Source organism: Azolla caroliniana, unplaced genomic scaffold, assembly GCF_043228905.1.
Source record: "Azolla caroliniana isolate FFs.n. ecotype wild unplaced genomic scaffold, voAzoCaro1.0.p SCAF_17, whole genome shotgun sequence".
NCBI classification, from domain to species: Eukaryota; Viridiplantae; Streptophyta; class Polypodiopsida; order Salviniales; family Salviniaceae; genus Azolla; species Azolla caroliniana.
In genome coordinates, this window is record NW_028230452.1 from 12,909,966 (window position 1) to 12,936,917 (window position 26,952).

The 26,952-nt window shown below is 43.5% G+C and overlaps 1 protein-coding gene, 1 long non-coding RNA gene and 1 pseudogene across 2 annotated transcripts; 1 reads left to right on the forward strand and 2 right to left on the reverse strand.

The window, feature by feature from the left end:
• Positions 1 to 1,736: 1,736 nt before the first annotated feature.
• Positions 1,737 to 1,855, forward strand: LOC147853178 (5S ribosomal RNA; annotated as a pseudogene).
• A 9,463-nt stretch (positions 1,856 to 11,318) lies between these two features.
• On the reverse strand, positions 11,319 to 12,087 carry LOC147853179 (uncharacterized). The gene is made up of 2 exons (XR_015531315.1): positions 11,779 to 12,087; positions 11,319 to 11,660 (listed from the first exon to the last, which is right to left on the reverse strand). It is a non-coding gene; the product is annotated as an uncharacterized LOC147853179 (long non-coding RNA).
• Positions 12,088 to 18,153: 6,066 nt separating this feature from the next.
• CRTISO (carotenoid isomerase) lies at positions 18,154 to 25,954 on the reverse strand. The gene is made up of 14 exons (XM_087332841.1): positions 25,476 to 25,954; positions 25,110 to 25,182; positions 24,791 to 24,997; positions 24,599 to 24,698; positions 24,416 to 24,498; positions 21,550 to 21,606; positions 21,313 to 21,465; positions 19,902 to 19,980; positions 19,647 to 19,795; positions 19,337 to 19,471; positions 18,865 to 18,978; positions 18,670 to 18,780; positions 18,460 to 18,568; positions 18,154 to 18,374 (listed from the first exon to the last, which is right to left on the reverse strand). The coding sequence occupies exons 1-14, from the start codon at positions 25,526 to 25,528 to the stop codon at positions 18,301 to 18,303; spliced, it is 1,497 nt and encodes a 498-aa protein (XP_087188967.1). The 5' UTR covers positions 25,529 to 25,954; the 3' UTR covers positions 18,154 to 18,300.
• Positions 25,955 to 26,952: the final 998 nt, after the last annotated feature.

A 26,952-nucleotide genomic window follows, 5' to 3' on the forward strand; every position in this document is an offset into this window, starting at 1 on the left:
TCCTCATCGGTTGGTAACACTCGTTGGAGTGCTCCCATTGTTAGCCAAGAGCTTGTTTTCTCCATTTCTCTAACCCGGTCGATGACCTGGTCGATGGTACTTGTGCCAAAGTCGATGACCGTGCATACCGTACGTAGAGGTTCCCGGAGTACGGCTAAGAATATAGCCCGTGTTTCTTCCTCCGGAGGTGTTCAAGTAAGCTGACTGTGCATCCGTTGAAACTGGATGACAAACTGTTGAATGCTCTCCCCAGGGTCCTGTCGGATGGTATAAAATAGTCCCACCATTTCTCTCTGGTCCACCTCCTTCTGAAAGAAGTGCAAGAATTTAGCTTTCAGGTCCGCAAAGGTGGTGATGGTGCTGGGGTCCTACGTCAGGTGCCATCTAGCGGCGGGTCCTTCCAATGTCACGCCGAATTCGGCTATCGATGTGACACATGGTTCGCCTCCCATGTTTGTTGAAAAGCGTGAACATGAGCCTCCGTGTCTGGGTCATCCCTATACTTCGAGTACTGGAACGGCATGTCGTCGTCCAGTGTCGGTGCACAGGCTGGCGGTGTCGGTGGTCTTTCCTGCTCTTCCGTCGGCGTCGGAGGTCGTTGTTGTTCCTCTATCGGAGTCGGAGGTCTTTGCCGAACCGGTGTCGGTGTCACCGGCTCGAATTCCGGTGTCGGGGGTCTTTCTTTGTCCTCTTCTGTCCCCGGAGGTTGCTCCACGTCTAGTGCCGGAGGTTCCCGGTCTGACAATTCTAGTTCCGGTATCGGTAGTGTATCCGACTCCTCGTCCTCCGGTCCTCCTGGGGTGTCGTTACTGTTGCGATAGTTCATGTGTGCGCTGTAACCCCCTTCCGAATCTGATTCCAGCGCCGAAAATGCTTCGGATTCGCCGTCTCTTCCGGCCAAGGCCTGGAGAAGGGATTCCGCTTCCCGAAGACTGCTTAAGCTGCTTCCTTCGTCCAGGTAGGCGTTTTGTTGCAGACGGAGCGACTCCTCCGCCACTTTCCGGATAACTTTGGAAAATGATCGATCCGATCCGATTTCTTCTGCCACTTGCTAGAACGCCTCTCGCTACCATCGTCGTTCAGCAAGTCTTCGTGCTCTCTCCGTAACCGGGTCGTCCGTTGGCCTAGTCATCCATTCCCGCCGTTGTTCACTGCGATTGTGCATCCCATCGTGGTCACCAAAAATTGTGTTATTCCTTAGGGCCGGACAACAACCTAACATAGCATGTCCACTTAAGACACTTCACCAAAGGGTGTTACGGCGAGATAACTTACAACACAACGCTTAATTCGACCTTAATCAATTACTTAGCAATACTTCAATAACACGCGTAAGATATACAATAAGCACAGAACGGTGAACAATACTCAATGATTAAACAAAAGGTTTATATTACTCTCCGTTAATGACTACATTGTAATCGGGCCTTTATATAGGTCACCGGTGCGAAGTACAAAACAGTGCCAACCGGCACCTATTCAGGATCGGTCCGGATCCGGATCGGCATACCAATTCCAGTCCGTCCGTCCACATCTTCTCCTATATTAATATATATATTAAGACTAGTAATTTCAACAGATTCCCAAATAACAATTCCCATTTTCACACCCTGGTCTTTGCCGTCCTTAGCTCCTTTGTCGGCTGGGTAACAGGTCCCTCGATTTTAGTTGTCCTCGTAGAGCATTTCTACATAGGTCTCTCTAGCATTAGTACCTCGGACCGTACAGCATTATTGTGGTGCAGTCATACCAGCGCTAGTACACCGGATCCCATCAAAACTCCGCAGTTAAGTGCACTTAGACCAAAACAGTACTAGGATGGGTGACCTCCTGGGAAATCCTGGTGTTGCACCCTTTTTGCTTCGAGCCGTGTTCTTTTTGTGAAGAGTACTAGGATGGGTGACCTCCCGGGAAGTCTTGCCCATGGGTTGCGTTCTTTTCGCGCCCGAGCCGTTCCCGTGCGTGTGCGCTCCTGGCATTCCTAGAGGTGGACGAGAGCGTAGGATGGGTGAAGCGCCAAGGGGCATTGTCGTTCGGTCTAGGTTAAGTGCGTCATCCGGATCAAGGAGAGGGCGTAAGAGGCTATTGTGTAGGCGTGGGTGGCGAGGTTCGAATCCGGGGCAGGGAAGATATATATATATATGTACCCCTTGTCTAGGATCCAAGGCCTTAACCTTAGCCTTTGCCAGCGCCCGTCGCGCGTACCGTTGGGACGGCGACGTGGGTCCCTCGATATTAGTTGTCCTCGTAGAGCATGTTTGCATAGGTCTCTCTAGCATTAGTACCTCGGACCGTAGAGCATTGTTGTGGTGCGGGGATCCCATCAAAACTCCGCAGTTAAGCACGCTTGGGCCAGAAAAGTATTGGGATGGGTGACCTCCTGGGAAGTCCTGGTGTTGCACCCTTTTTGCTTCGAGCCGTGTTCTTTTTGTGAAGAGTACTGGGATGGGTGACCTCCCGGGAAGTCTTGTGCATGGGTTGCATTCTTTTCGTGGCCGAGTCGTTCCCATGCGTGTGCGCTCCTCGCATTCCTAGAGGCGGAAGAAAAGCATAGGATGGGTGAAGCGCCTAGGGGCATTGCCGTTCAGTCTGGGTTAAGTGCGTCATCCGGATCAAGGAGAGGGTGTAAGAGGCTATGGGATGGGCATGGGTGTCCAGGTTTGAATCCGGGCAGGGAAGATATATATGTATGTATGTATGTATGTATGTACTCCTTGTCTAGGAGCCAAGGCCTTAGCCTTAGCCTTCGTCGGCGCCCGTTGCACAGGCAGTTGGGACAGCGACATATGTCCCTCAATTTTAGTTATCCTCGCGGAGCATTTTTGCATTGGTCTCTCTAGCATTAGTATCTCGGAACGCTGACCATTGTTGTGGTGTGTGTCGAATACCTGTGTATAATGGACGTATTCACACCATCCCGTTTTGGCCATTTATGTAATTAGCATAAAGGGCAGTTGCCCTAAGTCGGTCACTATATATAGTGACCTTGTAACCTCTTTGTGAGGTTGGTTGTTGTATTGTTGCTTTATCAAATAAGAAACTCTTTTTGTGTCTCTCTCTCTCTCTCTCTCTGTGCAACGACATACAAACAGTCATACGCAGGTACTCAGCAGGGATCGAATGCTTCTTGATCTTCCGCACAGACGACATTGCTTCCAACATCTGGTATCAGAGCCTGCACAGTAGTCGGTCCTTCAATCCGCTGTCGGCCGTCGTCTCAGCATTCGGTTTCCTGCGTCATTCGAAGAAGAGAGAAGAAGAAGAAAAACAGGTTTGCATCTCATCGCGTTAGATCATCTTTGCTTGGAGTAAGCCAGCAGGTTGTACTTCCCTCCTTGTGATCGTAACCGCTCGAGGTGAAATCCCCTTGTGCATCATTGACACGATCGTGCTCCATTCGGTTAAACGGCATCCGAAGAGGTCTCCAAACGCTGCTCGTTGTAACCACTCGGTGCAGATCGGTCTCAAGACAACAACCCCAATTCGTGCTTCATCCGGCTAATTGACATTCGAGAGGATCAGTTGGATCTGTCTCTCTCGTCGCTGCAGCCAACCGAAGCAAAATCGGTCCAGATAATCGGTTTCAATAATCGGTATTCGGCATATATATCCGAAGCGAACCGCGCTCACTTCGACTCGGCAACATTCGGGAAGACCAGTCGGTTCTGTCCCTCAAGCTACCGGAGTCAATTCGAGCAAGTTCCGAAGCCGAACCGACTCGGGTTCAAATCCGACTAGAACGATATCGGGTGAGCCAACCGGCTGCACTCCAACAAGGTTCGTAGTCAACTCCGAACCGAGCTTCGTCAACCGAAACCGAATTTGATGGCATCAACATCCGGCTCGTCAGAAATGAGTCTACGAAAGTTCGATGGATCGAACTTCAACTTCTGGAAAGAGCAAATGCAGGACTATCTCATAGTCAAGGGACAAATCGATCCCATCGAAAATGAAGAACCTCCAGAAGGGTACAAACCAATCGAGTGGCAGAAGCTGGACAGAATCGTCCGCGCCACGATTCGGATGCACCTATCGGAATCAGTATACTTCACAGTGCAATCGTGTACGACAGCATTCGAACTGTGGAAAACACTGTCGGACACTTACGAAAAGAAGGTCGCCGCAACAAAGATGTTTCTGATCCGGCGCCTCTACAACTTGCGGATGAAAGAGTCCGATTCGGTTCAAGCACACCTCAATGAGTACGAAAGCATAAGCTCCCAAATCTCGTCACAGGGGACGGCAATCGAGGATGAACTCAGAGCAATGATACTCATGAGTAGCCTTCCCTCATCATGGGAAACTTTCGTCACAACCGTGTGCAACGCGTCAACCACGGCTGTCAAATACTCCGAAGTCACGAGCGCAATTCTGACCGAAGCAGCTCGGAGAAAGTCTTTTGCCAAAGACTCAACAGACGACGCTTACGTAGTACAAGGTTCGACAGACCGATCGAACATACGAGGAAGAGATTCCTCACGACCGCCGAACAATCAGCGAAGACGGAGCCAGTCACGGGATAACCGAATCTGCAACTATTGCAAGAAACCCGGACACATCAAAGCCGACTGCCGCGCACTCAAGAACAAGAACAACAAGAAGAGTGGCCGGCATGAGGAGGTCAACTACGTCAGCTTCTCAGCTGATGTGCTACCAGACGACCCGAATATACTATCAATCGAAAATCCAGTCGGATCAGAAGTTCTACTCACGACTGAAGAGTCGAGCACATGGCTCTTAGATTCGGGCGCGTCATTTCACGTGACTCCTCATCGATCCCAATTTCGGCAATATACGATCCGTCACTCCGACTCAGTTCGAGTCGGTAACTCGCAACACTGTGACATCATCGGAATCGGCACAGTAGAGCTCAACCTTGCAGGTGGCTCAACACTTGTACTCCACAATGTCCGACATGTACCCGAGCTCTCAAGGCCATTGATCTCAGTCGGACAACTAGATGAAGACGGCATTCGTGCCGGTTTTTCTTCGGGAGGGTGGACACTCCACAGGGGGAACCTCCTGCTTGCTAGAGGACCTAAGATACACTCATTGTATCCGTTACATGTTACGCTCAGAGAGGGTAACCTGTTTTTGGTGGATATTCCTGTGTCATCACTATGGCACCGAAGATTAGGACACCTCAGCAAGGTCGGCATCACGCATCTATCCAGAGCCGGGTACATCCCCAAACTCTCCTTCTCCGACCATCAATTCTGCGAGCATTGCCAGTATGGCAAACAAGTAGCCGCATCACACCCGACATCAGCACCAAAAGAAACGAGACCTCTCGATCTAGTCCATTCGGACGTCTGTGGCCCAATGCCGAATCAGTCTCTAGGCGGTGCCTCTTACTTCGTCAGTTTTATTGACGATTCGACTCGAAAGGTGTGGGCTTATCCAATTCGCACCAAAGATCGTGTCTTCTCGATCTTCACCGATTGGCTCGCTATGGTAGAAAATCAAACCGACCGAAAGCTGAAATGCCTTCGGACCGATAATGGGGGAGAGTTCAAATCCGACGAATTCGTCAAATTCTGCCGACAACGCGGCATCCGACATGAATTTACGGCACCACACAGTCCGGAGCAAAACGGGATTGCAGAACGAATGAATCGGACAATCCAAGAAAGGATAGTTTCCATGCTCCAACACTCCGGACTGTCGGATGGCTTCTGGGCAGAGGCTCTACTCACGGCAGTACACATAATCAATATGTCGCCAAGTAGACCTCTAGGACTTCAAATTCCTCAGGAACTATGGATCGGCAGCAAGCCGAATTACGACAAGCTGAGGATCTTCGGATGCGAGGCGTACGCCCTTATTCCGAAAGATGATCGCCGAAAACTTGCACCTCGGTCCAGGAAATGCATTTTCCTTGGATATGGATCAGACGGCGAAATGGGATACCGACTCTGGGACCCCGAACGCAGACAAATCGTTCGAAGTTCGGACGTTGTGTTCAACGAGTCGGCTATGAATCCATCAGTCGAAAAACCGATCGAAGTCCGAAGGGTAACATTCTCCGATGTGCCGACCCTTCAAGAAGGCCCCGCTCTTAACACACGGTCAGCTTCACGGGTAGCTGAACCTTATCCTACCGACTCGGACAACTCTGACTCGGCACAGCCGAATGATTCGGTTTCGGACCATCCGACCTCGATACCCGATGCGACCAGTCCAATCATACCTCGACGATCCGAGAGACTGTCGCAACCTCCGGAGAGGTATTCTCCTGGAATTTTCTTCACCGACGCCGGCGAACCGACGTCTTACGAAGAAGCATCGACATCTGTCGATTCGGCCACCTGGCATCTGGCGATGGAGTCGGAAATGCACTCCATCCGTGCAAACAAGACTTGGGATCTGGTCGAATTACCTAGGAACCGACGTGCTCTTCCTTGCAAGTGGGTTTATCGACTAAAAGAGACGTCTGATTCGACCACCCCAAAGTACAAGGCCAGATTAGTTGCGAAGGGCTTCCGACAAGAATATGGCGTCGACTTCGACGAGATTTTTTCACCAGTGGTGAAAATGACAACCCTTCGTTTTCTGCTCGGCGTCGTGGCAGCCGACAACTTGGAGCTGATTCAGCTAGATGTCAAAACAGCCTTCCTCCATGGTGATCTCGAGGAGGAAATTTATATGGAGCAGCCAAAAGGCTTCGTGGCAACTGGCCAAGAACATCTAGTCTGCCGACTCAGGAAGAGTCTATACGGCCTCAAACAGGCACCGCGACAATGGTACAAGAAGTTCGACGACTTCATCCAATCGATCGGCTTCTCCAAAAGCGATGAGGACCATTGTCTCTTCACCAATACATCTCAAGATGGATCACCCATCTTCCTCATCATTTACGTGGACGACATGCTAATTTCTGGCCGCCACGCGGGCGAACTTGCCGATCTCGTTCGGCAACTGCGGTTGAAGTTTGCCATGAAGGACCTCGGTCCGGCACGACACATCCTTGGCATGAAGATTAGTCGGCATCGCGATAAACGACATCTTTTTTTGTCTCAGACCGACTATATCGGACGTGTCTTGGAACGCTTCAACATGCAATCAGCCAAATCTGCTTCAACCCCACTCCCTATGAATCTTCGGCTCTCTCAGCGAGACTGCCCGACATCCGGTTCGGAGGGGGAAGATATGAAGTCAGTACCGTATGCACCGGCAGTCGGCTCCCTTATGTACCTGATGGTCGCGACACGGCCTGACATCTCTCATGCCGTAGGAGTCGTTAGCAGATTTATGCACAATCCTGGCCGATCGCATTGGAACGCAGTCAAGCATGTGTTCAGATATCTGGCTGGCACAAAAGACCACGGCATTCTTTTCGGTCCGAACCGAACCTCAGGCGTAGTCGGTTACACCGACTCGGATTTCGCCGGCTGTATAGACAGTCGGAAATCAACAACCGGATACTGCTTCAAATTCGGCAATGGAGCAATCTCGTGGAAGTCGAAACTTCAGGAGTGCACAGCGACCTCAACGACCGAAGCAGAATATGTAGCTGCGTCCGACGCAGCAAAAGAAGCTTTGTGGCTCGGTCGGCTGGCGCACACGTTTCGACAAGTCGAACATGACTCGGCTCCAGTTGTCTACAGCGACAGTCAAGGTGCTGTTGCCTTGTCGAAAAATCCGGTTCACCACAACGCCTCCAAACATATCGATGTTCGATATCACTTCGTTCGGGACTGCGTCATTTCAGGGAAAATCGGTCTAGAGAAAATATCCACAACCGACAATGTCGCAGATGGAATGACCAAGTGTCTTTCGGCAGACCGTTTTCGGTCTCTTCGGCATCAGATGGGCGTAACGACAAACCAGTCCGGTTAGAGCCGGACACAGAGCAGGATGGTTCCCGACAACCGACATCAGTTCCTTAATGATCGGCTTCAACTGTTCCGACCCGACCAGTTCGGTCTTCTGCCTTCGGACCCTGCCGACTCGAACAAAGCTGATATGTCCGAGAACCTAAGTCTATACCTGTAACCTTAGATAACCCATGTATACGCCCATTACGGGGGAGTGTCGAATACCTGTGTATAATGGACGTATTCACACCATCCCGTTTTGGCCATTTATGTAATTAGCATAAAGGGCAGTTGCCCTAAGTCGGTCACTATATATAGTGACCTTGTAACCTCTTTGTGAGGTTGGTTGTTGTATTGTTGCTTTATCAAATAAGAAACTCTTTTGTGTCTCTCTCTCTCTCTCTCTCTGTGCAACGACATACAAACAGTCATACGCAGGTACTCAGCAGGGATCGAATGCTTCTTGATCTTCCGCACAGACGACATTGCTTCCAACAGTGTGGTTGTACGAGTGCTAATACACCGGATCCCATCAAAACTCCGCAGTTCAGCGCGCTTGGGCCAGAACAGTACTAGGATGGGTGACCTCCTCAGAAGTCTTGGTGATGCGCCCTTTTTGGTTCGAGCCGTGTTCTTTTTGTGAAGAGTACTAGCATGGGTGACCTCCTGGGAAGTCTTGCGCATGGGTTGCGTTCTTTTCATGTCCGAATTGTTCCCGTGCGTGTGCACTCATGGCATTCCTAGAGGCGGACGAGAGCATAGGATGGGTGAAGCGCCGAGGGGCATTGCCATTCGGTCTGGGTTAGGTGTTTCATCCGGATCAAGCAGAGGGCGTAAGAGGCTATGGGGTGGGCATGGGTGGCGAGGTTCGAATCCGGGCAGGGAAGATATATATATATGTACTCCTTGTCTAGGATCCAAGGCCTTAGCCTTAGCCTTCGCCGGCGCCCGTCGCGCGTGCGGTTGGGACGGCGACGTGGGTCCCTCTATTTTAGTTGTCCTCGTAGAGCATTTTTGCATAGGTCTCTCTAGCATTAGTACCTCGGAACACAAAGCATTGTTGTGGTGTGGTCATATGAGCGCTAATACATGAATCCCATCAGAACTCCATAGTTAAGCGCACTTGGGCCAGTACAGTACTAGGATGGGTGACTTCTTGGGAAGTCTTGGTGCTGCACCCTTTTTGCTTTCAGCCGTTTTCCTTTTGTGAAGAGTACTAGGATGGGTGACCTCCCGAGAAGTCTTGTGCATGGGTTGCGTTCTTGTCGTGCCCGAGCCGTTCCCGTGCGTGTGCGCTCCTGGCATTCCTAGAGGCGGACGAGAGCATAGGATGGGTGAAGCGTCGAGGGGCAATGCCATTTGGTTTGGGTTAATTGCGTCATACGGATCAAGGAGAGGGCATAAGAGGCTATGGGGTGGGCATGGGTGGCGACGTTCGAATCCAGGCAAGGGAGATATATATATATATATAGGTTGTGTCTATTAAGCTTCCGTCGTATTCTTTTACAGTCTACAAGCTTCCGCACGCAGTTCTATACATTTACATAATTGTCCTAAACCTAGTTTGTCCGAGTCGGATTGTGTGAATACGGCCATTATATACCCGACGTATTCGAGACCCACCAACCACACACCTAATCAAGCAACAACCTCACCTCTCAAATCCCTGTACCAAAGAAGGAAAGACCGCACTACTCCAACAATTGCTAGACTTGCTCAAAGTGCAATTCACTCTTTGCAAAGTGTATGAATATTTGGGCAACCCCATGGACGAACATGGAGGCCATAGTATTTAAGAAAGTGGAATTTACACTTGGGAAGATTTCGTTCAAACTCAGCATCCAACCGTGGCATGACGTCCTCCGACACCTTAATGGCAGCCTGTGAGCTGGTGGTGGTTATAAGGAACAAGTCCTATCCAACACCCCGAATGTCAACATCATTCACCAGCGATCAAAGGAAGCCCAAATCACACCACACCGAATGTCAACAACACCACTTGCGCCACTATCATAGATACAACGATCACTTATGCTTGTTGGCGCAAGTGGGGTAGCTCAAAGATGCTTCCTTCATATGTATGTCAAACACCGTAAGACAGATTCAAGAGGACACGAAAATGCAGGCAATGAGGATAGAAACCTAGGAAACAAGTGAGGGATTTCATTTTCTGCTTTATATTGGCACATCAGCGTATCGGGGCAACATTTTTGCGTTCAGTGTTAAGTTCACAGAATTTGGACACAACTGCACATAAAGATTTGTTAGCCATCCACATCTTCCAATACCAACCCCAACATGTCAAATAAGCACATTTCAGCAAGACTTATGGTGTCCACCATGTCAAAATTCCAGACATATCGCTATTGATTGTGGATTAAACAATGTATCGAGCGCAATCTGCCAAACAAATAAGCACCCAACACAAAATTTCCATTATAATGGGTGGAACAAACCTACAACTCAGGTAGCAACAATTTCCATAGGAAATGCCCCAACAAGGCCCCCAACCAATTAGTTTCATGGGAGTTACAATGACAATAAAGGGTCCGAATGATTTCCGATGTAATGATCACGAATGTCATGACAATAAGGACAATCGGTCCAGGCTCAACAATTGTAATGGGTGCGAACAACAAGAAATCCAATGTTTCATATGTGAGGAAATGGGCCACAAGAAGTCGTCTTGTCCATATCGCGCACGATTATTGAGAAGGAGAAGGACAAAGGGAAGTCATCCTTAATCAACATGGTGCAAATTACACTAGTGGAAGAAGGTCCCACTGTGGCAATTTTCGTAGCAACGCATGCATAGCCAAACAAAGCATGAAGAAAAGGTCCACGAGGAGGTAAGCAACCTTCGGCAAAAGGAAGACATTTTCACGAAGACTCCTACAATCCCTTCAAATACACCAATAATAATTTCACCGGGTTCCTCAAGTTGCACCCATTCTCAACATGTCACATCAAACATAAATTGGTTCAAAGCATTGCAGGAGGAACTGGTGTCAACATAATCACAAAACATTTTTTGCCAATAGATCAGCAAAGCATTGTGATTTCCACGGAAGAGCAAGATCCGGATACATTGCCGGAATTATTTGATGATGAGGCAATCCAAATAAACGTAAATTGGTTCACAGCATAAAAATTGTAAAATAATTAAATAAACAATTATGACTCCTTATATGAAGAGTCACACGAATAGACACATGTATTCTATAAGAAAACAATACACGCCTCTCTCTAATTGAGTAGAGAAGAGCCATAACAATTCTAAATCAATCAATTCATCTTTCTCTCTCTATCTCCCTGTCTCTGAAATTCTACATTGTATCAGAGCAAGTTCCCTATTCTACCATAGAATAACTAGACAACGGCCTATAGATCAAACTTTCTAGAATCTGCACAGAAACAACAACAAATCGTAGATCAAACTTTCTGCATAGAAACAAATAAATCACAGAATAGGCTACCCCTTCTAAAACCTGCAAACTCCTGTTTTGAACAAATAACCTTTCGTAGAAATGGCTCAGGCAACACCTTCATCCCAAAACTTCTTGTATAGAAAAACAACAATCAGCAAATTGAATAACACAAATTATAGAGTTTGGAGTAGCAAAATGACTCTCCTTTTCAAACAACTGAAGTTATGGGCATCAGTTGAGGGCACAGGTATACAACCCAACACGCTAGACCCAAACTACCCTACATGAGAAGAGAAAGATCTAGCAACAAAGCTAGAAATCATGACAAATTTGGAAGATCAGCAAGCAGATTCGATCACAAATTGTTGCACTGCAAACGCCATGTTGAACAACCTAAAAAATGAATTCGAACCAACTACAGACGGATATCGGGTCATGACTCTAAACTCATTAGTAACTTTAATGATGCAAGAAGAAGATGATATGTGTGCATTTATAAACTCATGGAAATGAAAACTAGATGATTGTCTTACGTCTAGCGTCGAAATAGAATCAAAGTTGCAAAGACTCCTCCTATTAGGTGCATTGCCACCATCATGGAGCACTTTTGTGACTACCCAAAATTTCAACACAAACACAACTCTCATTGACCTCATAAATTGTATAAGACAAGAAGAGGCAATGAAAAAGGCATGTCGACCGGAACAAACACAACACGCATTAGCAATGATAGCATATCATAGCAAACAACCCTATCAAAATCAAAGAATGGAATATAAGCCGAGAAACTACCCAGAAAATTCTAGATCACAAACTGGAGGTCTCAGGTTCTCACAAATTTTTTGCACCATCTACAAGAATCTGGACATACAAACAACCAATGTAGGTTTAGAAAAACCAAAATTAAACAACCATATCAAACATATCAAAGACCTAGATCTCGAGTAGAAGCCCACATAGATGAAGAAATCTCAGAAGATGAGTCATACCCAACTTAAACAAACGAGGAAAAGATTGATGACGGTTATGATGACCTCATGCAAGCCTTTCTTGCAGAAGCTTTAATTGTAGCAATCAATACAAAACAGAAATCAGACAACACCTGGTACTTTGATACTAGCCACACATCACATGACAAATAATAGAAAATCCATCAAAAATTATAACCCCTTACCAGTACCAATCCCTGTCGTGTTTGGTAATAATGGTAGACTAAATGCTTTAGGAAAAGGGGACATAGACCTTCTCATAGAAGAAAATCAACTTCTCACTATAGACAATGTTTTGTTCTTGGAATTACGAAAAACCTACTATCAGTCTGTCAAGCAACCAAAAATGACATCTCCATAAAGTTCGAAGAAACATATGCACAAATCAAGCATAAAACCCTGGTTGGACAAACAACGAAATACATTTGTAAGCACCTAGATGAAGGACTCTATCGCATCCCATGCACACCCAAAACCATTACATTAGAAGCTCACTATACATCAACAAACGAACAATCTACTCTAACAAATCTGTGGCACCATCGACTCGCACACACTCATCTACAAGCCATAAAAAATATGTAACTTCATAACATGGCACTAGGCCTTCCAAAAGCCCGTCTCACAAACCTGAAAATTTGTGAAGGGTGTATTCTTGGAAAATGCCCCAAAATACTTTTCCACTCCGACAAACCACAAGCAGTCGTCCATTGCAACTTGTCCACAACGATCTTTTTGGCCCCTTTCCTACAAAATCAATTAGCGGATCAGTATACTTCATAAGTTTTATCGATGACTATAGTAAATTCACCGTTATTATCTTCCTAAAAGCTAAAAATCAAGCTCTATCTGCATTTAAGAATTACCTTTCTCTTGCTGAAAACTTAAATTCCTACATGTTGATGGAGGGGAATATCACTCCAAAGACTTCATAAGCTTCTGTAAAACACAAGGAATCCACCATCGAAGGTCCGTCCCACACACACCCCAACAAAACGGCACTGCAGAAAGGAAAAATAGAAGTCTGTTAAATGTTGCTCGCAGCATGTTACATGCTGCAAAACTAGAATCGAAATTCTAGGAAGAAGCCATTGCAACAGCCTGCTACATTCAAAATCGAATCTACCACCACTCCCTAGGATTCCTTACTCCATTTGAACTCTGGTATGGACATAAACCTCATCTCCAAAATTTGAGAATATTTAGTTGTCCTACATTTGCTCACATATCAAATACAAAAAGAAAGAAACATGATCCAAAAGCTAGGAAAGTCGTTTTCGTTGGCTATGGCGATGCCCATGGTTACAAAGCCTACCACTTATATGAACCAGATAGAAACACATTCTTTTTTAGTAGAAGCGTCCTCTTTGATGAAGATAAAATTCTTCACGAACACAACTGTCCTATAGCATCCTCACCAATCACAGAAAATAATCAACACAACCAAGGTGTTGTTACTCGATGGCAGCTACACCACGACGAACAATCCTCAAATGATATCACCAGGGTCGCATTAGCATTGTTCCTACACCGTCCTCAGTCTCCTTCACCTTGATGTCACCCTCACACTATTCATTCTCTGATGTTGAGTATAGCTCCACACACTTGGGTACCCCATCTAGTTTATCCCCCAATCCAAAATCTTCCCCTTTGCATCAAGAAAACAGTTATAGAACTCGAAAACTCACCTCGGAAAATCAATCTTGACCCCCTCGTCCGAGTTCACGCTATCACACACAAAATCCAAGTTCAATACTTCTCCTACAAAACTAGACTCCCCTAACACTCCACAACCGAAACATTCACACACTCCAGACAACGATACGACACCTCCTAAGCGCTTAAGATCACTATCTAACATTTACCAAGAGTTGGACAATTTGGAGTATCACTTTAGCAATCTTGATAATGGTCACACACCTAACATCGACCAAGATAGTCCACATACCAATCTCGAAGAACCCACCAATGTCAAAGAAGCGTCTGAAGCCCGAATGCAGATCACTGGATAAATGTAATGAAAAATGAAATGTAGTCCCATACCAAAAATAAAACATGGGACCTTGTGAGAAAACCCACAGACCGTAAAATTATAACCTGCAAGTGGGTACTCCGAATAAAACATGACCCCCAAAGATCAAAGCTAGACTAGTTGCTCGAGGCTTCACACAAGTACCCGGAATAGACTTCACAGATACCTTCAGTCCCACACTCCGAATAATATCTTTTCGACTACTTGTGGCCATCGTTGCGGCTATCAAACTTGAAATTCATCACTTGGATGTTCAGACCACCTTCCTACATGGTGACCTTGAAGAAGAAGCTTATATGGAGCAACCTCCCTACTTCCAAAATACACAACTTCCAATACATGTCTGCAAACTGTGGAAGTCAATCTATGGCCTACGACAATCACCTCGAGCTTGGTATTATCGTCTCCATACCTTTTTAATTAAGTGTGGATATAATAGACTTAAAAGTGAACCAAACATCTACTTTAGAAAATCGGCATCTAACATCATCATACTAGGAGTCTATGTAGATGATTTTCCCTTACTATCAAATTCTCTATCCTATTTAAATTTCTGTAAACAAGAGTTAAAATCAGCATTTCCCATCATTGACCTTGGATCAATGACCTATTTTCTAGGAATAGAAGTCAAAAGAAATACAAGACTAGGTACAATATTACTCTCACAATCTCGGTACATCGATAATATTCTAAAACGTTTTAACATGGACAATTGCAAACCCATATCTACCCCACTTCCTACCACACTTAAGTTGTCCACTGAAGATAGCCCAAAATCACCCATAGAAGAAACCTAAATGAAAAACATTCCCTATAGACAAGTTACAAGCTCCATACGATATCTAGTGAGTAGCACGAGACCAGATCTATGCTTTAGTATTGGACTACTATCACGCTTTATGACAAATCCTGGTCCTAAACATTGGCGAGCACTTAAAAGAATTCTTCAATATCTTAAACATACTAAACACTTGTGTCTTACTTTTCAATCCACGCATTCGGAGTCGATCCAACCAAAACTGTGTGGATGGGCAAACCCCTCAACTGCTCTTCATGGATGGACCGGCGCCGATTGGGGGGGAGATGTGGATGACCAAAATTCCACAAGTGGTTACATTTACACCTTTGCCGAAGGCGCGATTGCATGCTGATCGAAGAAACAAGCTATGGTTTCACTATCTTCGACAGAAGTGGAATATGTTGCCGCTACCCTAGCTGCAAAAGGAATTTGGCTAAAAGCCATATTAGAAGAAATAAATTTTGTTGAAGAAAAACCAATAGAAATCTTCTTCGACAATCAGTCATGCTTAAAGTTGGCAAGCAACCCAATAATTAGCGACAACATATGTCACATATCTTTCAAGCATCATTTCTTAAGAGACATGATTGAAGAAAAGAAGATCAACATAAAGTTTACGCCATCAACTTTGATGTGGGCAGATTTCTTAACAAAGCTAGTAGCAAGTTATAAACATTTGCAAAGCGGCAAAAACATCAAACTACTCAATCATACAAAAACCGAAGATAAAAGCTTGGAATTTTGATTATTTTCCTTAGGGGGGAGTGTTGGAAAATATAAGCAAAAGAATAAAAATTGTAAAATAATTAAATAAACAATTATGACTCATGATATGAAGTGTCACACGAATAGACACATGTATTCTATAAGAAAACAATACACGTCTCTCTTTAATTGAGTAGAGAAGAGCCATAACAATTCTAAATCATTCAATTCATCTTTCTCTCTCTATCTCCCTATCTCAGAAATTCTACAAGTGGTGTCAACATAATCACAGAACATTTTTGCCAACAAATCCGCATAATTGATTGGGAGCTTGCACCTCTTCTTTTGCGAATGGCAAACCAACGACTTTTGCTACCACTGGGAGTGTTTAGATGCCTGTCAATTTCTTGGGGTGGTGTAAACCTATCAACATTTGGCTCTTTTGGTCATACAAATAGAGGATGTCAATTCATCCTACCAGCTACTACTAGGAAGACCATGAATCCAGAAATTCAAACTTGACCAAAAATGGGACCAACCATATTTAAGGTTTTGGCACGGAAAGTAGAAAATTCAAATCCTGGTGCAACGTACACATTTACCCTGACAACATCGTCCACAAATTGCGGAAGGACTCCACATGTCAGCAGGACTAGCTAGATGAGGAGGAAGGAAGCAGATGCAATGATCAAATCTATTCCCACCTCAGTAAGTTTGTTTGAGGTGGATATCTTGCAAGCGCCAAACATTACAAGCAAGTAACACCAACTGCAAAGAGTATTCAAAAAGTTGTCCGCGTCGAACACAACTTCTAAAAGGAATTGATGCACTTGTTGTCGAGTTTGCGACTACGATCTCGAGGAATTGAATTTGGGGACGTTTGAGGATACAAAAATTGTAAAAATCGGTACAAGGCTACCAACAGAATTCAAGGCAACTCTCGCAACACTTTTGAGGGAGTATAAAGATATTTTTTCTTGGAGCTATATTGAAATGAAGGGCACAAACAAAAACATAACTAGTTGGAACAAAATATGGAATGCACTTGTTTGAATTATAATATTAGAGAAAATGTTTCAGTTATTGAATCTAGCATAAAGGTAATGAGATTCCATGGTTGTGTTAACACCATATTTGAACCCACGAGTCCTTGACATCTACTACAAAATTCTACCATCTTTGGAACTACCATTTCTCCTATCTACAAATCATTTCGAGTAATATATGTTGTTCTTTGAGGTACAAATTCCGTAAATTCGCGTCCATTAAAGGTGATCTTGATATCTAGACAAATCATAAAAGCTAGTTTAAATATTGTTGCATCACATCTCTATCTTCATCTACAAAATAATGAATGGCAAGATTGAATATTTGTGTTGCTATTTACCCTCAAATCAAAGCCAAGCTTCCCAACAATGGCCAAAGGAGAGTTGTTATTCTTAAGAGAAATTATCTTCCCTCATCAAAATACGAGGTTGAGTAGAAGAGAAATGTGTGTCAAGATAGGTAAAGGTTGATGAACGTGGAAAAGGCAATCTCAAAGATGTAATATTGCAATGGACGCACAAACTTGTTCAAGGCAAACATTCGTTGTCAATGGCATTTCAAAGCCAATGCCCTGACAAAGGGAAAAGTGGATCATCCTAAACCAACAATGGCCAAAGGAGAGTTGTTATTCCTAAGAGAAATGATCTTCCCTCATTAAAATACTAGGTTGAGTAGAAGAGAAGTGTGTGTCAAGATAGTTAGGTTGATGAATGTGGAAAAAGCAAGCTCAAAGATGTAATATTGCAATGGATGCACAAGCTTGTTCAAGGCAAACATTCGTTGTCAATGGGATTCAAAGCCAATGCCCTCACAAAGGGAAAAGTGGATCCTCCTAAACATGTACAAGTGTGGCATGGTAGTCCAAAGAAGAATGTGACTCCCTACCTCTCCCAAGTTGTGATGCATTGGTGTTGATGAAAAAGTTACCAAGGCATTAGGAAGTACTTCATATTCCATAATCAAAATCTCCTTTATATGCTGCATATTTCCAAAACTTGATATTTTCTTTATTTGTTTATTTTTGGCAAAAACGACAAAGAGATTTTCTTTATTCTCAAAGGTAGAAAACATTTCCTATGGGACCAAAACTGGAACAATCTTGCATTGTATGTGTTGGATTGAGTAGTGACTCAATGTTCAAAAAAATTTAGTTATTAAACCTTGGAATCAAGAGTGCATGATACGATTGAGGGAGAAAGCAATAGGAAAAACCAAAAAGTAGTCAATAGACACCAATCAAGACAATACTTTTTGGTAGCAAGTGGGAAAAGCGCAATAACAAGGACATACAAAAATACATATATGCATGATCCACCAAGCACACATTGAAGGAGTATCCAGCATAACATATGGGGATTGTGATTCATTGCTCGCTGTTTCTCTACTAGTCCATATATGGGGAATTCAATAAATGAGAGCTAATTTATAGTATGCACACTACACTAATTATGAAATATCAAGTGCAACGCATTCATGGTAGGTATTATGCGAGTGTCCGAAACCATGATAGGAGACCCAAAAGACCCTTGTCGAGGACTTCGGAACGTCTCTCCAATCCTGCACCAACAAATATCTGTGTAAAGCTTGTACGGATGTGTACTTGCAACTAATATTTCCAAAAGAATACAATGCATGCACAAACCAAGATCTGCTGCTACTCTGTGTGCACACATTACTCCAGAGAATGCTACTGCAATAACACCCTGACCAGGGAAGCAACTATCTCCAACACAGTACAATCCTTCAATGGCCTGTGAAAAATAACACCAAAATCAACTAAAACACCTTTAGGTGAAAAACTAACAAAAAGAATGTCAATAATGTTAGAATTCTTAGTGGTTCAACAAATTACCGTTGTATTGAAAGGCATTCCCAAGAGTCCTTTAGGCTTGCCAACAGGTATCGGTCCATAGGTTCCAGCATCTCGTGCAAGGTACCGTCTGTGAGTCTTGGGTGTACCCACCTAAAAAACAGAAAGGACAGTGTAAACCAAAAACTCCAAACCCAAATTGAAATGAATTATGGAAATATGAAAAAATACAGTTACTTCTTTCAAAGTGATTGCTTTTCTTAGGCCTGGAAAAAGGCTCTTCTCAAGTCTCTCCACAATGGCGTTACTGACCACCTCTTTCTTAGCTACATATTCTGCTTGTGGCAGCCCCTATTAGTCGAGGATGAGAAAAGTTCTGAGATTACAAATTCATATCAAAAAACTAGTTTTACTTAATAGGGCTTATGGCTTGGGCTTAGAGTTTTAAGTTTTACAGTTTTGGAATGATATGCCTTTTTGTTTAGGTTTCAGTTTTCAGGGATCGTGCTAGTGGTTTAAAGTTTAGGGATTAAGGATTAGCAATGATGTGACCTTAGATTTTGCACTTAGGCTTATGGCTCAGCGTTTGGGGGTTAGGAATACTGTAACTTTGGGTTTAGGCTTTAGAATTTATAGTTAAAGGTTTAGGGTTTAGGAATGCCGTGACTTTGGGTTTAAGGTTTAGGGTTTCGGAATTCCATGGCGTTACCTCCCAATCATCCACCCATGCTGTTGTAAAGATATGAAGAATATGATGTCCTGGAGGAGCCAGAGATGGGTCCAGCACAGTTGGGATGCTCAAAAATATGGTCCCATATGGAACCTCCAAATTCTTCCAATCATCCTACAGAATTTTATTGACATCAAAATTATATAAGAATTCACATCTATCTATACCTTCAAATAGATGTGCTTCGAAGTCAGAATTTTCACATCCTTTAAGAGTCACACTTTTCAGTATCAACATAGGAAACGCTGAATTTTTATTACCATCTGACTAGAAAAAAAATGACACATACTTCAAGAACAAGATGGTGGCACTCTGTGCCAGGAGGAAGTGCCTCCGCCTTAATGCCCATATGAATGGAGAGAAAGGATGGGGCTTTTTTATATAGTTTCTGAAAGTTCTGCTCCTCCATAGGTATTCTTTCCATCGGAAGTAGCTTTTCTGCTTGATGGATAGGAAATAAAGAGATATGTTCAACACTGTAAGATTTTAATCATGGAATCTCAAATAGAGATTTAGACTAGAAATAATGAAGCAACTAATATACCAAATGTATCCCACCGCGTCGCATTTGAGACTACTTTTTTTGCAAATATTTCTCTCCCATTTGAGAGCTTCACGCCTACCTGCAATGTATTTCAAATTCCTCAGAGGACATGTTATGCATTCATTTCTCTGATACAGAAAGGTAACCCTCTGCAAGTGATATACATATTTGATTACATCAAAACTAAGAAAGTATGTAAAACAGTCAAATTAAGTGTGTATGTTTGGCTGAATAAGAGATAAAAAGAGGTATAGTAAAAGTACATAAATAACAAAAGTTTAAATTTACAAAATGTATATCATATTGAAGCGCAAAGCTACACTACCCAATTTGTCAATCACTTTATGCAAAGTGTGAACTAGATGTCATGGCATCCCTTCTAAATTCCAGAGAGAAGTTGAAGCTTCGTATATCAGCATTCATAAATAAACTGATGCCAAGTACATTACCTATCCACATTAAGCTTCTATCACTTTTTTACAGAGGGTAATAGCCATATTGACCATGAAGATATTTTATTTTTAAGAGAAAAATCCTTCAAAAATATGTAACTTGTATATACAAGCAAATATTTAATAATATACATAGTTAAACTGATCGATAATCAACCTATTTAGCTATTAGTATTCCAATTTTATCAAACTTCTCTCAAATGATTTCCTAATCCAATTGCAAAGACCGTGACCAATATTTAACACAATTCAAGAAAACTCCATCTGCTCCATAATTATATTTTAAGAATAACCTTTCTGGCAATGTAGATGAACAAGTTCACACAAGAGAAATAAAAATTATTCATTTCGCAAACAGATGCAAGAGAACATTAAAACTGAGAACAGATATATCTTGCATATAAATAAGAAATATAGCATTCTAATAAGAATTATTCTGCCATACTCTAGTTACATGGTTCCATCATAAACATCAGCCTCCAATAAAAGGGGCAACAAAACTATGTTAAGATCTAGGAAACTCCAAGCATTGTTACCAGCAGTCAATTTCAACTATTAAATTACTTGCAATAATTTTTTTCTCCTATTGAAATCTCAGAAATTTTATATCAAAGAGATCATCAACAAAACATCTGATGTTACTTTTGTAAAAAAATAAGATCCATATAAAAAAGAATAGGAGGTTGAGAAATGTATTGCAAATTTTGCACCCATGGAAATAACTATTGATTGACATGTTGCCTTGCTTCATAAATATCAGTATACATTTATTTGTGTGTGTATGTTTTATGCGCATACATATACACATAAGCCATATGTATAAAGAGATTTGCAAGCATGTGCATATTATATGTATAAATATGCGCGCATATTGATGTGTACGTAAAGAAATTTTGAAGGATATGAACATCAAAACAAAGCATCTAGATACATTCTTGGAGTTCAGCATATCAACTTACTGCTTTGCCATCTTTTAAGAGAATTTGTTGCACATTAGCTTTGTAAATAATCTTTCCACCACTTTCAATTAAGCCGTCAGCAAGCTGCTCTGGTATGCCTCCTACACCTCCAACAGGATAGTTAATCCCACCATAATGTCTATCACACATTACCTGAATTTAACACAAACCAGAAAACAAGAATAAAGGAATATAGATGACTCCATATTTATCTTCTCATAAACATGAGTTAATTACCATGCTTGCATTGATCATCGGTGTACGGCAAGCATCCACAGTGCTTACAATGAAACACTGTAAATCACCCAGTAAACTGCAAATCATGGTCAGTCCTTTTTACCAGAAATTTCCCTCCCTTCCTCTCTTCGTCCCTCCCTCCTCAAGATTGGCACTTATGTCATGGAAATAGCTTGCAGAACAGGGAGATACTCATTAATGGTATGCTAAAGTGCAAGAACAGTTCCAATCAAATGACATAAATATAAATGCACTACCGTCATTCGAATATAGATTGGATAGTCCTCGCTTGGACATGAACAAAGTGGAAAAGAATTAGAGTGATCCAATCACACGACATAAATATAAATGCACTGCCCTCATTCTAATATAGATTGGATCGTCCTCACTTGGACATGAGCAAAGTGGAAACGAATTAGAGTGACCATATCAATATCATGAAAACATGAAAACATGTGGATCAGCATAAATCTACTGTCAATGAGCATCTGGACCTGCCGAACCTGCCATGGAACAGCACTATCAAGGTTGTACACCTCAACACCGTTTGCTATTTCAAACCATACTCTGAGTCATTCAAAACATACAAAACCCAGGACATACTGGATCCACTCATCCTCATTGGGGCCTACAACAGCAGGTCATCAACTGGGGCTATTATGCCATGGCAGCCATCATGGTGGAGGTTAGCAGGGTCAGTTCCAACAAGTTGTGCAAAACCTTTTCCAAAGGTTTGGCATAATCCACAAGGGCAAAGAGCCAAGAACCACCTGCCTGTTGAAGCGCCAGCAGAAGTACCCCTGCTGACCATGCAATCCATCTCCATCACCTCCACCTCCCCAGCAGCTGAGCTGCCACAGAAGAAGCAGCTGATTCACATCACTAGAGCCTTGGCAAAACGCCTCTCTGGCTCCTTACCCCAATCTCCCTGTCGACCACGCAGCCACCCTCACCACAGTATCCCATCACCCGCTAGCCCAGGATACATCCGCAGCCACCACAAGGATCACCTCCATCTCGCCCATGGCAGTGGCAGCTGGTAGTGGCAGCCATTCACAAGCAAGCAGCTGCCACACCTGAGGACCAGTAGTATTGAGTGGCAGAGGTGCAAAATGAGACAGCGGCAGCAGAGTCCATCCCCATCAAGGAACACTCACAGCTGCCCAGCAACTAGCATACGAAGGTTCCAGTCTGGTCATGATGAGAATGGAGGTCCAGTACAGCCCAAACACAAAAATGTCACCCCAGCCCCAGAGGTACTCCCAGTCACACATCATTTGCCAAAAATTATTATGATGGGTGGAACCACCGCGGGACAAATTCTATTTGATGGCAGACAAACAAACGTCAAAGCAAGCTATCTCAACCTCAGCCAGATTTATAAAGACAATTTGGAAAAGCTCCTGCCCCAGCAGACCACCAACTTGGCCGCACCTTTTGATTCCGTCATGTGCAAGCAATCACCTACTGCCCCAACAAACAAAGGCAGCAGCAGACACTAAGTGACACCAAATCATCAGGCTTACAGAGGAGCTCAGATCTGGACTGGCCAAGAAGGAACATAGGCTCCAAGAGATAACAATACATCCCATGAAAGCCGAAGCACAGTAGCCGACTCTCAGCTTGAGCAGTTCGAGGTGTCTGAGCACCAAAGCAGACAGTTACATAGGTGATCACACTCATCAAACATGTTTAGACCCTTGCCAAGCAGTTCATGACCGCAGAAAGAGAGGCTGCAACCAAAGACTCGAAGCTACAGTCTCCCAATAACGAGTGGAGGAGATGAAGCAGAAACTCCACAACAACCAATGGGACTGCACAATGGGTAGGATGAGCAGAGAATTACCACAAATGCTTTTATACCACCCATGACCTTCAGGGACAACTTTACAGAAGACCCTGCAGTCCCTAATCATTTGTGTCACAGTGCTGGAAGAGGAAGGTCAGGAACTATCAGTCAAATAAGGTCAGCAATAAGCTTGTGGATGTCAGAGAGTCCAGAGCTGTCATTGATGCTGCAAGAGCAGTCAAAGCACAGCCATCCCGGCGGCATTACAGCCCAAAGGCCTGTAGTTCCACTTAGTAGGAAGATGGCCCACTATCATACACTCTTTTTACACGTGTCACGTGATGGATTTACCATCAGAGCCTGTTAAATGGATACATGTCCTTTTATGCTTTTACGTGATATATTCTATACTATGATATATCAGTTCCGACCTCTTCACCTGAGTTAGATATTGAGACTAGGAAATTTGCATGCAAAGCTATGAAGGAGAAAGTGTTTACCAATTGTGCCATCCAGATCTGCAATCCCAGAATGCTTTTATAAAATTAGGGGTCAATACCACAGCCTCAACGAGGCTTTGTTCAGTCAGAGGCTACATAAGTAGGGTGTCAACCACAAACATTAAAAAGGAGTTATAACAGCTCAGGAAATTGCATTTGTGATGCATTTACACCACAGCCCTGATAACATTTGTATCAACAAATCAAGGCCATTATCGAAAGAGACCAAAAGTTCTTTCCTAGCTTCAAGACATCTCTAACTTGGATTGGCCCATGTCGGAGATCTTTTGAAGGCAGAAGTCTCAAATCATCTAAGCTCACAACTTAGATGCTTAGCTAATAAGGAATCTAGTACCTTGGGCATTATTATTAATCAAGCTACCTTTATTTTGGTTTGTTGTTCTCCGAGATGAGATGACATATCATTTTAAGATATTATCACTCGTTTGGTATCATAGACCATTTTTTGCCTCTAAAAAGCACATATAGTATGTCATTCTTTCTTTCTCCCTCTCCCTCAGCCTCTCCATCATAATAAAAACATTTGCGTCCACATATGAGGGACAACATTTCATACCTCTGCATCAATGAATGACAAGAGTTCTGGATCTTTGATATACTTGCGTGCAATATCTCCAGCATTTTGCGGCAGATAGAAAGCTGCCCACAGAAAGAGAATCGCCATGATTTTGAGAGACCAACATGCTGGATGCATAACAATATTGAAAGAAAAATGTCTTCCTCAGAGAAAAGCAGTTACCAAGAGTAAGGCATGCTAACGGATTCTTGAAGAATTGGCCAAAAAGATAAAGGGGCTCCTCCAATGACTTCAATTCCAGAGCATTCAACGCATTATATACCTGTTCATCAATTTATTTATTCTCACGCTGAATCAGAAATCCAACTTACAGGTTAAATAAAACACCGCAACTTTTTATCAAGAAGTCTATACCTTCCAGCATTCTCCATAGAAACCACGAATGCCATCTGCTTCATGTGGAAATCTACTGTTAAGTTCGTCAATGAAATCTTCGTAATCCCTATGAACAAGTATGGATAAACCATTGGGCATATGGTAATGCACAGTTGTTGGGTCTGGTATCAGTTCCAATTTTCGACCAACAGCCGCCAAAGCCTTTGTAATGAGGTTGATGGACCCCTTTCCAAGCAAACAAAAACGTTTCGCGTAGTATCAGGGCTCAAGGAAACTGGTGACGAACTGTAGTTTTATCTCTTTGGCCAAATTTTTGCCTTATCTAAAACAGTAAAACTGTTCCACCTCTAAAGAAAAGTATACTTGCAGTGGAATTTAGCAGAACATTCATACGGTTTGTGTACACAAAACTGTCTTTTTCATGGAATTTAGCTTGATTCATTGAAAAATAACGTTTTTAGTATGCCTTTTTGCATACCGTATGCAGGAGCATGCATCATCAAATGAACGTGCAATAAAATTCTACATGCTTCTCTAGACAAAACCTACGTTTTTCACAGAGACAAAAAACTCGGTTCATATGTTTCAAAAAAGCACCAACAACTTTCAAAAGAAAAAGATCTTAAGTTGCTTTTGCCAAAATAAAAAACTTCATAGAGAGAAATGATGTGTTTTTGGGGGAGAGGAAGACACAAAACTCTACCTTATCTCCGCATCCAAACATAACAGAAGACCCGACATCAAAGGTATATCCATCACGGCGATAGAATCCCGAGCTACCACCAGGAATGATGTACTTCTCAAGCAAGAGTACACGAGCACCTTTTATGGCCAATTGGGTGGACGCAACAAGGCCACCAATCCCGGACCCGATGACGATAACATCATGTTCTTCATCTTCCCTGGTTTCAGATAAGGGGGCAGCCATAGAGATTGTCCGATCGGTGGTAGCCCTGCACAGACGACATTTCTGAGGGTCATGAGGTCTGGTCCGCAGTGTGAGAGCGAGTGTGAGATCCTTATTGCTGTTGAAGAAGATGGAATGTTTCGAGGGGGGATGCATTGAAGAGGAAGGTTTCCATGGCGGCCTTGAGCAGAGAGGAGTGGTCTTCTGGGGTGAGAGGATATTGCAGCCGTGATGAAGAACACATGCCATCATGGGCGGCTTCTCTGTCTTTTCTTCACGCTAACAAAACAAGCAAGAAGGAAGAAGCAAAGCGAGTTTTGAGGATGGATGGATGGATGGATGGATGGATGGATGGATGGATGGGATGGGATGGGATGGGATGGGACAGACACATCCATCAATCATGACTGCTCGTGACTAACTACTACCAAATATTAAAGAGGCCAAAGTGAGGGAATCGCGGAGAGGGACGGTGCAGGTCACATCGTTGATGGCGCGTTCGATCTCTACCGTCCAAGATGGATAAAAAGCTGACAACGTCTGTCAGAAGGAGCCCGACTCTGCGAAAAGGAGCCCGACTCTGCCACAGGGAGCCCGACTCTATCAAAAAGGAGCCCCGCTGTCAGACAGCCTATGCAAGAGGGAGCCCGACTCTGTCAGAAGGAGCCCCGCTGTCAGATCACATCAGTAAGAAGGAGCCCGACTCTGTCAAAAGGAGCCCGACTCTGTAGCAACAAACATCAAAAACTCCACAAAATTGTAAGTGTACAACAAATATTTTCCATGAAACTAACCATAAAATTTCTCAAAAAAACGTAAAGGTTCAAATAACAAGTCTTACATAAAATATTAAAATGTCAGATGTTGACAACCCTAAATTGAAATATACATATTAAGATTATGGCTCATGTCGGGATGATTGCAAGATGCAACCACAATTTTTACAACATGTAACATTTGAGTCCCTTGAAGTCAAGGTCAAGCCATCGCAACGCAAACACCGAACCTTCTCATGGTCAACCAATGGCAATCTCTCCTAGCCCGACTAGCACCTCTTTGTAATTTTCCGGAGTGGGATTTGGAAGTGTTTGGGGAGCTGCCAATAAGTTCTTGCGAGATGTCTATTGTTGCACGAGATGTCTATTGTTGCTGCCAATAAGTTCTTGCGAGATGTCTATTTTCGACATACCTTTCCAATATTCTCTCTGCTTCTTTAAGTCGAGACCTTTGATCCCTACAATTCGCACGAGGTGCAAACCGACCACTCTCACAT